General features: G+C 39.8%; 1 protein-coding gene across 1 annotated transcript in view; it reads left to right on the top strand.

Annotated features, from left to right (window-relative positions):
• The window catches only part of PHF14 (PHD finger protein 14), a 171969-nt gene extending 157483 nt beyond the window's left edge, over positions 1–14486 (top strand). The window contains exons 20-22 of the mRNA XM_056522951.1: positions 1092–1205; positions 14178–14307; positions 14415–14486. Of these exons, the coding sequence (XP_056378926.1) occupies positions 1092–1205; positions 14178–14307; positions 14415–14486 (316 nt within the window). The remainder of the gene's footprint in view (positions 1–1091; positions 1206–14177; positions 14308–14414) is intronic.
• The last annotated feature ends 1648 nt before the right edge of the window (positions 14487–16134 follow it).

The following is a 16134-nucleotide window of genomic DNA, read 5'->3' as shown; positions in this document are numbered from 1 at the left end:
AATTCCACTTGAGATTCAGCATTCTAGATTTTAACCCCGTCCGTACCTTCTTTAGGCCCGGTTCATATTTGTTCTTGTGGGGGAAAAAAAACACCATAAAATTACTTACCGTATATACTCGAGTATAAGCCGAGTTTTTCAGCACAATTTTTTGTGCGGAAAACGCCCCCCTCGGCTTATACTCGAGTGAACTCTCCGCCTGTCAATCCCTTCCTCGGTGGTCTTCAACCTGCGGACCTCCAAAGGTTTCAAAACTACAACACCCAGCAAGCCCGGACAGCCATCGGCTGTCCGGGCATGCTGGGTGTTGTAGTTTTGAAACCTCTGGAGGTCCGCAGGTTGAAGACCGCTGTGGCCTTCGTCATAATCCGCGCCCCCCCCTTTTGTTTTGTACTCTCCTCCCCTCGGCAGGAAGTTAGGGTGAGCTGGTCCGGCCATCTATGCTGCAGGAACCGTCCGGTGGGGATGGTTAGTCGTTGCGGGCTGTCAATTTTCACCGGGGGGCCTCTTCTCCGCACTTCGGGCCCAGCCCCGGAGTAGTGACGTTGCCTTGACAACGACACACAGGGACGTTCATACGCAACGTCCCTGTGCGTCGTTGTCAAGGCAACGTCACTAGTCCGGGCCCGAAGCACGGAGAAGAGGCCCCCGGTGAAAATGGACAGCCCGCCACGACTAACCATCCCCACTGGACGGTCCCTGCAGCATAGATGGCCGGACCAGCTCACCCTTCCTTCCCGCCGAGGGGAGGTGAGTACAAAACAAAAGGGGGGGGGGGGCGCTGTTTGATGAAGAAGGCCGCAGTGGTCTTCAACCTGCGGACCTCCAGAGGTTTTAAAACTACGGACATGCTGGGAGTTGTAGTTTTGCAACATCTGGAGGTCCGCAGATTGAAGACCACTGATGAAGGGATTGACAGGCGGTGATGATAAGGTGGGGGGGATGATGACGGGGGTCTGGATGATTACATGGGGGGATGATGTATTTCCCACCCTAGGCTTATAGTCGAGTCAATAACTTTTCCCGGGTCGGCTTATACTCGAGTACATACGGTATATAACCACTGGATCAGGGCCATATTCTTGTTTTAGCGCACTCTTTGTTAACATTGAGTTCTTTGGTTGGAATATAAATACCATCAACATCAGCCTATACAAATACGGTCAACAGCCTCCGATCCTCTTGGTTTCTGAGCATCAGGAGCGGTAAGAAATACAGGAAGATGAATGACACAAAAACATTTAAGAATATAGATCTAATGATCTGTCGCTTCACCCATTTATCACTCTGCTGCAGGAGACTTAGTTCTTCATTTAAAAAGCACATAACGCGTTTCTGGTCTGTACTGGACTCTTCATCAGATCGTGCCATCTATTGTCGCCCATGTCCAAGGTGCTGGCTGTAAAGCATATCTCTAAATGCTTTTGAAAACACCTCAGGCAACATGGCTGCCCCAATAGTAATAGTGTGCAAAGACGAAATGGAGGAAAAAAATAAATATATATATATATAAATATATATATATATATATATATTAAAATTAGAACATAGTAATTTAGGAAAAAAAGAGCATGTTTCTATTTCTAATACATTATCTTTAACCCCCTAGAGGATGCAGGGTGTAAATAAGTCCCCTTCTCTAATGAAAGCTGAAATCATCCCCCTTTTCCCATTCAATAAAAAAAAAAAAAAAAAACACTTAACCTCATATGTGGTACTGCCGTATGTGGTCATATCGTTAAGTAAACCGCACATGGAGTAAACATAAAAAATAGAAAAATAAAAAAAGTCCAGAATTGCAGATTTTTGATCAATTCATTTACCAGAAAAAAGTGATCAAAAATTTAAAAAGGCCAATCAAAACAAAAATGGAAACCGATAAAAACTACAGATCACAGCGCAAAAAATTACGCTCATACAGCCACTATATGTTACAGGGGTCAGAAGAGGACAATTTCAAAGGAATACTGTGGTTTATTAAAACTAATTCCCTATCCAAAGGATAGGGGGTAAGTATTAGATTGGGGGGGGGGGGGGGTGACTGCTGGGGACCCCCTGCTATCTCCGGCACAGCACCTCGATTCTTCCCAGGAAGGGAGCGCGTCGACCCCCGCGTGCAGCGGCAGCTGACACGTCCCCTCCATTTATCTCTGTGGGAGAGCCAGAGATTCCCAGTGAAATGTGTCATCTCCATAGATGCTGTTACATTGAGTAAATGTGCGGAAATGTTCTGTATTTTCCGGCGAGCATTCTGTACATTTTTGGCCGTGTGAACATGGCCGAAGGCTGAGGAATTTTCTGCCTGGAAAATTCTGGCTGGAGATTCGAATTGCGCACAACGCCAACTGGATCAGTCAACGCTGGGACCATGCAGACATTGGTGCCCCCTTAGACGGCAATGTCTTCCTCAAGACTAACCAAGGTCATACTTTTGGCAGCGGAGTCTATGCCGCTGGAATTCCATAGTGTGAACTGCGCAGCAAAATCCCATTGACAGCAATTGGATTCTACTGCACCGGAATTTCAGAGTGGAATTCCGCTTAAACATTCTGTAGTGTGAACCTGGCCTTTCCGTCAAATTTTTGTTGAAATCGCAACTTATTCCGAAGGACTTTTTGGTCGTCTTAAAACAAGGGAAAGGGACTGTTTCGCAACACGAGACACATCCGTGAAAGAAATGAGTGAGGCTATTTCTAACAGTAGGCAGCCATGTTTTTTTCTCAACTCCAGTAAAGTCGTGGTCGTTCCAGCACGTTCCACAGAGCCCTATTTAAGTGATTAAGAAAAACGACCAATGATTTAATAGGAATGGAAAACATCATTAAAGGGGTTATCCAGGAAAAAACTTTTTTTTATGTATCAACTGGCCCCAGAAAGTTAAACAGATTTGTAAATTACTTCTATTAAAAAAATCGTAATCCTTTCAGTACTTATGAGCTTCTGAAGTTAAGGTTGTTCTTTTCTGTCTAAGTGCTCTCTAATGACACGTGTCTCGGGAACCGCCCAGTTTAGAAGCAAATCCCCATATCGAACCTCTTCTAAACTGGGCCTTTCCCGAGACAGGTGTCATCAGAGAGCAATTAGACAGAAAAGAACAACCTTAACTTCAGAAGCTCATAAGTACTGAAAGGATTACGATTTTTGAATGGAAGTAATTTACAAAAATGTTTAACTTTCTGGAGCAAATTGATATATAAATTTTTTTTTTTCCTGGATAACCCCTTTAAGTTTTTGCCATATAAGTTAATTGGAAAGGAAGGTTGTCATCAAGTAAAATATACGTTTTTATTTTTATCAGAATGTGATTAGCGACGGACGCCTCTTTATCTTCTATATACTCCATCACAATGTGTATATATATATATATATATATATATATATGTTTGCTTATTAAGGAAAATAATTGCCAGCTCCGTGTGGCTTCCTCCGTAATGAAAACATCATTTCTTCTTTTCATAAAACTGTTTGCCCGATTTCTTATTAAACTTCTCATTTAGTTTCGCAAAGAAAAATCTTCCGGGAACGTTCCAGCAGATCCCCAGTGTCCCCCTTATGGAGACTCATCCCGTTCTATCTGCGGTAGCGGCATTATAATCTACTTGTAATGTACTTGATAATCATTCTCTCCTTGTTCAGCACTCCATGTACAGTAAACCTCTATAGCCCTTCCCCAGTGACTGCACCAAAGACTAATGTAGTGGAGGTATTGTAAAACAATACAAGATATACACCTATAACTGTGCACGGAAAAAAAAACTCCAAACCAAGAAGTAATGAAAATTCATCAGTAAATCTTAATATATAAAAAAAAAAAAAATAAATAAATAAAAAAAAAAAAAAAATATATATATATATATTTTTTAAACATATAAGAGAACACACAGAGTGGAGAAAGTACATGCATATAGGTGCTTTCTCCACTCTGTGTGTTCCCTTATATGTTTTAAAAAAAAATAATTTTGATCTATTAAAGGGGTATTCCGGGCAAAAATATTTTGTTATGTCTGTTATGTTATGTCTGATCGTGGGGGGCCCGCTGATGAGACCCACCGCGATCTCCCTGCAGTACCCGCATTCTATGCGGGGACTGCGTCTCTAGTTTCGGAAACCTGGAGGTTTCCGGGACTGGTGACGTGACCTCACGCCACGCCCCCTCCATTCATGTCTATGGGAGGGGGCGTGACTACCGTCACGCCCCCTCCCATAGACATGAATGGAGGGGGGCGTGGCGTGAGGTCACGTCCCCAGTCTCGGAAACCCCAGGTTTCCGAAACTGAAGATTCAGCACCTGCATAGAATGCGGGTGCTGCAGGGAGATCGCGGGGGGTCTCAGCAGCGGGCCCCCCACGATTAGACATCTTATCCCCTATCCTTTGGATAGGGGATAAAATATTTTTGCCCGGAATACTCCTTTAATATATCAAAATAATTTTTTTTTTTAAGCATATAAGGGAACACACAGAGTGGAGAAAGCACCTATATGCATGTACTTTCTCCACTCTGTGTGTTCTCTTATATATTAAAAAAAAAAATTGATATATTAATAAAGATTTACTGATGAATTTTCATTACTACTTGGTTTGGAGTTTTTTTTTTCGTGTGCGTTGCACGGTTATAGGTGTATATACTCCATGTACCGTACTTATATATACTAAAACCTGTCCATAGAAGCAAAGGGTGGGGGGGGGTGGTGTAGGGACAGATCAGGTGACAGATACTATAATTGATGCTTAAAAGGGTACTCCGCCCCTAGACATCTTATCCCCTATCCAAAGGGGATAAGATGTCAGATCACCATGATCCCGCTGCTGGGGACCCCCGGGATCGCCGCTGTGGAACTGCACTATCATTACTGCACAGAGCGAGTTTGCTCTGTGCGTAATCACGGGCGATGCAGGGGACGGAGCAGCGTGACATCATGGCTCCGCCCCTCGTGACATCACGGCCCGTCCCCTTAATGCAAGTCTATGGCAGGGGCATGACGACCGCCACGCCCTCTCCCATAGACTCATATTGAGGGGGGCGGGCTGTGACGTTACGAGGGGCGGAGCCATGACGTAACGATGCTCCGGCCCCTGTATTGCCCGTCATTACGTGCAGAGCGAACTCGCTCTGTGCAGTAATGATAGCGGGGTGCTGCAGCGGCGATCCCCGGGGTCCCCAGCAGCGGGACCGCAGCGATCTGGCATCTTATCCCCTATCCTTTGGATAGGAGATAAGATGTCTAGGGGCGGAGTACCCCTTTAACACCATAAATACCAATGGATCAGACATAAGATCTTCCAGTGTAAAACTGTCAACTGAACTGTGTGTATTGTTTGTTGCCTTTAAGGATGGACTTACTAGGAAGAATGTTTATGTTGAAAAGTTGTTTATGTATATTTTTATTTTCCAATATTTTGCTATAATTACTGTAATAGAGTAGGTATGAATTTGTATGTGAGGGCAGTATTATAGAAGTTCTATTCCCATACATAGGGGACAGTATTATAGAAGTGATATTCCTTTACAGACAATTGCAGACAATATTATAGTAGTTATTTTCTTGTATATAGGGGCAGTATTATAGTAGTTATATTCTTGTATATAGGAGCAGTATTATAGTAGTTATATTCTTGTATATAGGAGCAGTATTATAGTAGTTATATTCTTGTATATAGGAGGCAGTATTATAGTAGTTATATTCTTGTATATAGGAGGCAGTATTATAGTAGTTATATTCTTGTATATAGGAGCAGTATTGTAGTAGTTCTATTCTTGTATATAAGAGCAGTATTATAGTAGTTATATTCTTGTATATAGGAGCAGTATTATAGTAGTTATATTCTTGTATATAGGAGCAGTATTATAGTAGTTATATTCTTGTATATAGGAGGCAGTATTATAGTAGTTATATTCTTGTATATAGGAGGCAGTATTATAGTAGTTATATTCTTGTATATAGGAGGCAGTATTATAGTAGTTATATTGTCGTATATAGGAGCAGTATTATAGTAATTATATTCTTGTATATAGGAGGCAGTATTATAGTAGTTATATTCTTGTATATAGGAGGTAGTATTATAGTAGTTATATTCTTGTATATAGGAGCAGTATTATAGTAGTTATATTCTTGTATATAGGAGCAGTATTATAGAAGTTATATTCTTGTACATAGGAGGCAGTATTATAGTAGTTATATTCTTGTATATAGGACCACTATTATAGTAGTTATATTCTTTTATATAGGAGCAGTATTATAGTAGTTATATTCTTGTACATAGAAGTATTATAGTAGTTATATTCTTGTACATAGGAGCACTATTATAGTAGTTATATTCTTGTACATAGGAGCAGTATTATAGTAGTTATGTACTCAAGTAGAAAACAGACATGGTGCACATCTACAATCTTGCACAATGATCCAATTGCTTCTCAGCATAATTTCAAAAACTAACAGGTTGTTAGTATATACGTTTTGATCAAAAAGTACAAAGCCCACTCGCCACGTCAAGGCCACCTATTTAGAGTGGGTCCCTAACGTCCCTAGCATAAAATGACGTAGCACTGGGCGGCGACCACCACTGCCGTGACACCAGTGCCCACGGGGAACGACCCTACGGCAGAGCGGCCCCAATGCCACTCAAATCAGTCTATGGGCCGCACCCCCCCGCAGACACGGCGCCACGGCAGCAACGGACACCGCACAGCACCACACCAGTGTGAACAGGATGTTATAGCTCACTTACCATGCTCTCCCAGTCAGACTGGGAGGCTGCCAGGAAAGAAAAGGCCCATGTGTAGCTAACTACTACTTATATAGGGTTTGGCTGAGGGGGTGGGGAAGAGTGCAAACAACATGTTCAAAAAAAAATAAAAAGACTGGATAGAAAACATGATGTGTACTCAAGTAGAAAACAGACATGGTCGCACATCTACAATCTTGCACAATGATCCAATTGATTCTCAGCATAATTTCAAAAACTAACAGGTTGTTAGGCCCATTTGGCCCAGGTGTTTTTAATTAGCAGGAAACTACATAAGGGTTTCCTCCTACCATTCTCCCAGCCCTCTGGTAGTGAGCACATGGTAGGTTTCATACTAGTGTGGTTCTCTGTGGCGGCCATTGTTTCTGTGATGCTTTGTCTGTGGGGTGGAGTGGCCCAGAGCCAGGGGCTTGGTCAGGCAGTAGTGGGGCTGCCTGGCCATTGGGTCGCTCCCCCCATTGGGCATGGGGTCTCGAAGGCAGTGGTCGCCCCCGGGGGCTACGCCGGTGTCAGGTTAGGGACCCACTCTAACGAGGTGGCCTTGACGTGGCGAGTGGGCTTGTACTTTTTGATCAAAATGTATAGGAACAACCTTTTAGTTTTTAAAATTATGCTGAGAAGCAAATAGATCAAATTACAAATGGTGGATGTGCGGCTGTGTTTCTCTTTGTGTTATACAATTATAGTACAGTGATCCCCCGACTTATGATGGCCCCGTCATATGATCATTTCAACATATGATGGCCTCTCAGAGCCCATCGTATGTTGAAGGCAGCCTCGACATATGATGCTGCTGTGTGTCGGGGCCATCGTACAAACAGCTATCTGACAGCGCTGATAACTTCAGCAAATGACAGATAGTTGTTTAATGTCCCCGTGTGCCCGTTCTGCCTCCTGTTACTCACATGCTGTCCTGCTAACTCATACAGGCTTCCACTGTGAGCTCTGTGTAAGCCCCGCCCCCAGTGCAGCCATAGCCAATAGCCTGCAGCATCTTGCTGCAGGCATCCAATGGGCTGCTCCCCTTCCTTTCCTATAGAGCTGTAGTCGGCAGGATGGTAATGGAGGACATTCTGTCCCCCCTGAAGGTATTTAAAGAACTGTACAGTACTGTATGTGATGTCACACATCACATACAATACATATACACACTATACACCCCATACATCAATGTTTCCCTATCAGTGTGCCTCCAGCTGTTGCAAAACTATAACTCCCAGCATGCCCAGACAGTCAATGGCTGTACATGAATGCTGGGAGTTGTAGTTGTGCAACAGCTGGAGGCACCCTGGTTTGTTAAACACTCCCCATACACTCCACATACAATGGTCATCCAAGAACCAATTAGCAGTTTCCCATAGAGATATGTATTCAACATACAATGGTTCCGAGGCCCCAGAACCAATTACTATTTTTACATAGACATATGTACTCGACATATGATGGTTTCAACATATGATGGTTCTCCTGGAACCAATTAATATCATATGTTAAAAGACCACTGTAGTTATATTCTTGTATATAGGAGCAATATTATAGTAGTTATATTCTTGTATATAGGAGCAGTATTATTGTAGTTATATTCTTGTATATAGGGGGCAGTATTATAGTAGTTATATTCTTGTATATAGGAGACAGTATTATAATAGTTATATTCTTGTATATAGGAGCAGTATTATAGTAGTTATATTTTTGTATATAGGAGCAGTATTATAGTAGTTATATTCTTGTATATAGGAGCAGTATTATAGTAGTTATATTCTTGTATATAGGAGACAGTATTATAGTAGTTATATTCTTGTATATAGGAGCAGTATTATAGTAGTTATATTTTTGTATATAGGAGCAGTATTATAGTAGTTATATTTTTGTATATAGGAGCAGTATTATAGTAGTTATAATCTTGTATATAGGAGCAGTATTATAGTAGTTATATTCTTGTATACAGGAGGCAGTATTATAGTAGTTATATTCTTGTATATAGGAGCAGTATTATAGTAGTTATATTCTTGTATATAGGAGCAGTATTATTGTAGGTATATTCTTGTATATAGGAGCAGTATTATAGTAGTTATATTCTTGTATATAGGAGCAGTATTATAGTAGTTATATTCTTGTATATAGGAGCAGTATTATAGTAGTTATATTCTTGCATATAGAAGAAGTATTATAGTAGTTATATTCTTGTATATAGGAGCTGTTTTATAGTAGTTATATCCTTGCATATAGGAGCAGTATTATAGTAGATATATTCTTGTATATAGGAGCAGTATTATAGTAGTTATATATATCCTTGTATATAGGAGCAGTATTATAGCAATTATATTCTTGTACATAGGAGCAGTATTATAGTAGTTATATTCTTGTATATAGGTGGCAGTATTATAGTAGTTATATTCTTGTATATAAGGGCAGTATTATAGTAGTTATATTCGTGTATATAGGATCAGTGTTATAATAGTTATATTCTTGTACATAGGAGCAGTATTATAGTAGTTATATTCTTGTATATAGGAGCAGTATTATAGTAGTTATATTCTTGAAAATAGGAGACAGTATTATAGTAGTTATATTCTTGTATATAGGAGGCAGTATTATAGTAGATATATTCTTGTATATAGGAGACAGTATTATAGTAGTTATATTCTTGTATATAGGAGCAGTATTATAGTAGTTATATTCTTGTATATAGGAGGCAGTATTATAGTAGTTATATTCTTGTGCATAGGAGCAGTATTATAGTAGTTATATTCTTGTATATAGGAGCAGTATTATAGTAGTTATATTCTTGTATATAGGAGGCAGTATTATAGTAGTTATATTCTTGTATATAGGAGCAGTATTATAGTAGTTATATTCTTGTACATAGGAGCAGTATTATAGTAGTTATATTCTTGTATATAGGAGCAGTATTATAGTAGTTATATTCTTGTATATAGGAGCAGTATTATAGTAGTTATATTCTTGTATATAGGAGGCAGTATTATAGTAGATATATTCTTGTATATAGGAGACAGTATTATAGTAGTTATATTCTTGTATATAGGAGCAGTATTATAGTAGTTATATTCTTGTATATAGGAGGCAGTATTATAGTAGTTATATTCTTGTGCATAGGAGCAGTATTATAGTAGTTATATTCTTGTATATAGGAGCAGTATTATAGTAGTTATATTCTTGTATATAGGAGGCAGTATTATAGTAGTTATATTCTTGTATATAGGAGCAGTATTATAGTAGTTATATTCTTGTACATAGGAGCAGTATTATAGTAGTTATATTCTTGTATATAGGAGCAGTATTATAGTAGTTATATTCTTGTATATAAGGAGGCAGTATTATAGTAGTTATATTCTTGTATATAGGAGCAGTATTATAGTAGTTATATTCTTGTATATAGGGGCAGTATTATAGTAGTTATATTCTTGTATATAGGAGCAGTATTATAGTAATTATATTCTTTTTATTTTCTTTGCAATGTGGCAACCTTATTTCATACTTACATAGTACTCCGTTATAATCTATGAACAATTGTTTTCTCTCGTAGCATGTAACTATGATTTACATAAAACATCACTGTTTTTCAAATTTTTTTTTCCTTGACACAACATGACTTTATTTTAAGACGTTTATTTTTAAAGCTTCATCGGCTTTCCGTGTGCACTCTGTACAAGTGTGCTGCATGCTGCCAAGCATCATTTAAAAGCTATTAACTACAATTAAGATTAAATTCACATTTTTAGACTTCTGTTGTCATGACAACAATTAAACTTTTTCCCTTTACTGTGTGATGTTTTTGTTTCCTAGTGTGCTTTATTCTAGTTATAAGACCCTAATTAGTCATATGTTTCATTATCCTGCCATCCAGGTAAAAAACGGACAAAAACAGATATATCCTGAATGGTTCTGTCTGCAGTTTAATAAGTGTCGACTCCGACCTTAAAGCCTCTGCAACTATGCATAAAATAATACTGAAATAGCAACTAACTATATAAAACTAAATACATCCTCTATACTACACCACACAGGAGAGATCCTCTATACTACACCACACAGGACAGATCCTCTATACTACACCACACAGGACAGATCCTCTATACTACACCACACAGGACAGATCCTCTATACTACACCACACAGGAGAGATCCTCTATACTACACCACACAGGAGAGATCCTCTATACTACACCACACAGGACAGATCCTCTATACTACACCACACAGGACAGTTCCTCTATACTACACCACACAGGAGAGATCCTCTATACTACACCACACAGGACAGTTCCTCTATACTACACCACACAGGAGAGATCCTCTATACTACACCGCACAGGACAGATCCTCTATACTACACCACACAGGAGAGATCCTCTATACTACACCACACAGGACAGATCCTCTATACTACACCACACAGGAGAGATCCTCTATACTACACCACACAGGAGAGATCTTCTATACTACACCACACAGGAGAGATCCTCTATACTACACCACACAGGAGAGATCCTCTATACTACACCACACAGGACGGATCCTCTATACTACACCACACAGGAGAGATCCTCTATACTACACCACACAGGACAGATCCTCTATACTACACCACACAGGAGAGATCCTCTATACTACACCACACAGGAGAGATCCTCTATACTACACCACACAGGACAGATCCTCTATACTACACCACACAGGAGAGATCCTCTATACTACACCACACAGGAGAGATCCTCTATACTACACCACACAGGAGAGATCCTCTATACTACACCATACAGGACAGATCCTCTATACTACACCATACAGGACAGATCCTCTATACTACACCACACAGGACAGATCCTCTATACTACACCACACAGGACAGATCCTCTATACTACACCACACAGGAGAGATCATCTATACTACACCACACAGGAGAGATCCTCTATACTACACCACACAGGACAGATCCTCTATACTACACCACACAGGACAGATCCTCTATACTACACCACACAGGAGAGATCCTCTATACTACACCATACAGGAGAGATCCTCTATACTACACCATACAGGAGAGATCCTCTATACTACACCACACAGGACAGATCCTCTATACTACACCACACAGGACAGATCCTCTATACTACACCACACAGGAGAGATCCTCTATACTGCACCACACAGGACGGATCCTCTATACTACACCACACAGGACGGATCCTCTATACTACACCACACAGAAGAGATCCTCTATACTACACCACACAGGAGAGATCCTCTATACTACACCACACAGGACAGATCCTCTATACTACAACACACAGGACAGATCCTCTATACTACACCACACAGGAGAGATCCTCTATACTACACCATACAGGACAGATCCTCTATACTACACCACACAGGAGAGATCCTCTATACTACACCACACAGGACAGATCCTCTATACTACACCACACAGGACAGATCCTCTATACTACACCACACAGGAGAGATCCTCTATACTACACCACACAGGACAGATCCTCTATACTACAACACACAGGAGAGATCCTCTATACTACACCACACAGGACAGATCCTCTATACTACACCACACAGGACAGATCCTCTATACTACACCACACAGGAGAGATCCTCTATACTACACCACACAGGAGAGATCCTCTATACTACACCACACGGGAGAGATCCTCTATACTACACCACACGGGAGAGATCCTCTATACTGCACCACACTGGAGAGATCCTCTATACTACACCACACAGGAGAGATCCTCTATACTACACCACACAGGACAGATCCTTTATACTACACCACACAGGACAGATCCTCTATACTACACCACACAGGACAGATCCTCTATACTGCACCACACAGGACAGATCCTCTATACTACACCACACAGGAGAGATCCTCTGTACTACACCACACAGGAGAGATCCTCTGTACTACACCACACAGGAGAGATCCTCTATACTACATCACACAGGACGGATCCTCTATACTACACCACACAGGAGAGATCCTCCATACTACACCACACAGGAGAGATCCTATATACTACACCACACAGGAGAGATCCTCCATACTACACCACACAGGAGAGATCCTCTATACTACACCACACAGGAGAGATCCTCTATACTACACCACACAGGAGAGATCCTCTATACTACACCACACAGGACAGATCCTCTATACTACACCACACAGGACAGATCCTCTATACTACACCACACAGGACAGATTCTCTATACTACACCACACAGGACAGATCCTCTATACTACACCACACAGGAGAGATCCTCTATACTACACCACACAGGACAGATCCTCTATACTACACCACACAGGACAGATCCTCTATACTACACCACACAGGACAGATCCTCTATACTACACCACACAGGACAGATCCTCTATACTACACCACACAGGACAGATCCTCTATACTACACCACACAGGAGAGATCCTCTATACTACACCACACAGGACAGATCCTCTATACTACACCACACAGGACAGATCCTCTATACTACACCACACAGGAGAGATCCTCTATACTACACCACACAGGAGAGATCCTCTATACTACACCACACAGGAGAGATCCTCTATACTACACCACACAGGAGAGATCCTCTATACTACACCACACAGGAGAGATCCTCTATACTACACCACACAGGAGATATCCTCTATACTACACCACACAGGACAGATCCTCTATACTACACCACACAGGAGAGATCCTCTATACTACACCACACAGGAGAGATCCTCTATACTACACCACACAGGACAGATCCTTCTATACTACACCACACAGGACAGATCCTCTATACTACACCACACAGGAGAGATCCTCTATACTACACCACACAGGAGAGATCCTCTATACTGCACCACACAGGAGAGATCCTCTACACCATATTGGAAAGTGAATAATCAAGTTCAAAGGGGTACTCCTACTCTGGACAGTTCCTGACATGGACAGATGTATCAGCAGAGAGCACTGTGTTCAGACAGAAATTGAATTGAAAAAGAAAAGAACTTCCTTTGGAGCATACAGCAGCTCATAAGTACTGGAAGGATTTAGATTTTTAACTTTCTGGCACCAGAAAGTGGAGTACCCCTTTTAATATTGTATTTTTTGACCGATCCCTTTTAAAAGTGTTAAAGGGGTTGTCTGGAAATTTTTTTGAGAGGTGCTGGGGCTGGGCTATAAAAATTAGAAAGGTTGTACTCACCTGCCATTATCTCAACCTTCCTTTTTCAATAATACCCCTTTACCTATTCTCACCATTTACTCCTCTTCTTTCATTACAGAAAGAGCATAAATTATTCCTTATGAGTTTTCAGTGTTATTTCTATTAAATATTTATATTTAGTTAATAAAATGTGTTTTTTGTTTTTTACTTCTGCACTTAGTTTTTGTAAGAAGTTTGTCTTGGCTGTCATCTTTTTACTAGGCCTTTATCCTGCCATAACACATTTAGCAGAGCACAAGTATCCAATAGAGCGAATTATTACTGTCACTATAGAGACCGTTCTTCGTGGCGTAAGATAGATTGTATTTTGACAGTATCTTGGTATTTTTTTTTTGGCGGAACGGTTCACGCACAGCGTAATCTTCTGATACATTCTTAACTCCTTTTGTGTTTTTAGAAAGTCGCCCAAACTGTGCAAAAAGTACTCAAAATAGAGATCTCGGGAAAGATTAAAGTAGGCGCTCATTAATCTGTTTCAGAGCTATTAAGCATTCAGCTCGCAACGTGAGCGTGTAAGGTGCAGACTTCTCCCATCAGTAATTCACAGCTGCGGAGCAGCGCTCTGTTTTATGGGTAAAAATGTGCCATGTTCTTAAGTCGACTGCCATTAGTCATAAGTACTCTACAAGCAGCTTAAAAGGATTAGGGACATTGGCAAGTGCCTTGTGAGGCATTAAATTCATTCCATTAATGTTGTAAAGGCGAGGGGAGACGCACACAATTTTAACTCAGTCTGTACAGCACAGTGTGACCACGGATCAACCTTACATCTGTACGGTGTGACAAGTGACGCTTTATTTCCTATTTGACGTGTCTTTGGGTCAGCTGTCCCCATGAACCGTATTCCATGACAAAGGATTTAGCAATAATAGATGTTGTGTGTATAATATTATGAATTGTATCGCTGACTCCTGTGCTTTCGTTCACTTTTTCCATCCACTGAACAATGCACTCTGTACCAAGTACTGTAGGGGAGAGGAAAGGGATGTGACGGCCGCTACGAACACAGTTCTGACTCCTCAACGTGTATTCAGTTTTCTAATCCTCATTCAGATATTTGTTATAAAACAAAAATCTTCACTAATGACTGCTATAATACTGCTTGTGATGAATGAATATATTGTTACTGTTACTTGTCTATGTAAAATAAAATCTTTCTTAATACTGCCACCTATGTTAGAATATAAGTACTATAATACTGCCTCCTATGTACAAAAATATAAAAACTATAATGCTGCCCGTATCTACAAGAATTTAACTTCTATAATACTGCTCCTATATAAAAGAATATAACTACTATAATACTGCTTGTATGTACAAGAATATAACTACTATAATACTGCTCCTATATACAAGAATATCACTACTATAATACTGCCCCTATATACAAGAATATAACTACTATAATATTGCCCCTATATACAAAAATATAACTACTATAATACTGCTCCTATATACAAGAATATAACTACTATAATACTGCTCCTATATGCAAGAATATAACTACTATAATACTGCTCCTATGTACAAGAATATAACTACTATAATACTGCTCCTATATACAAGAATATAACTACTATAATACTGCTCCTATATACAAGAATATTACTACTATAATACTGCCCCTATATACAAGAATATAACTACTATAATACTGCTCCTATATACAAGAATATTACTACTATAATACTGCTCCTATATACAAGAATATTACTACTATAATGCTGCTCCTATATACAAGAATATAACTACTATAATACTGCCTCCTATATACAAGAATATAACTACTATAATACTGATCCTATATACAAGAATATAACTACTATAATACTGCCTCTTATATACAAGAATATAACTACTATAATACTGCCTCCTATATACAAGAATATAACTACTATAATACTGATCCTATATACAAGAATATAACTACTATAATACTGCCTCTTATATACAAGAATATAACTACTATAATACTGCCTCTTATATACAAGAATATAACTACTATAATACTGCCTCCTATATACAAGAATATGACCTCTATAATACTGCTTCTATATACAAGAATATAACTACTATAATACTGCTCCTATATACAAGAATATAACTACTATAATACT

This window comes from Hyla sarda, chromosome 5 (genome assembly GCF_029499605.1).
Source record: "Hyla sarda isolate aHylSar1 chromosome 5, aHylSar1.hap1, whole genome shotgun sequence".
Classification (NCBI taxonomy): domain Eukaryota; kingdom Metazoa; phylum Chordata; class Amphibia; order Anura; family Hylidae; genus Hyla; species Hyla sarda.
This window is presented reverse-complemented; position numbering and strand designations above follow the sequence as displayed.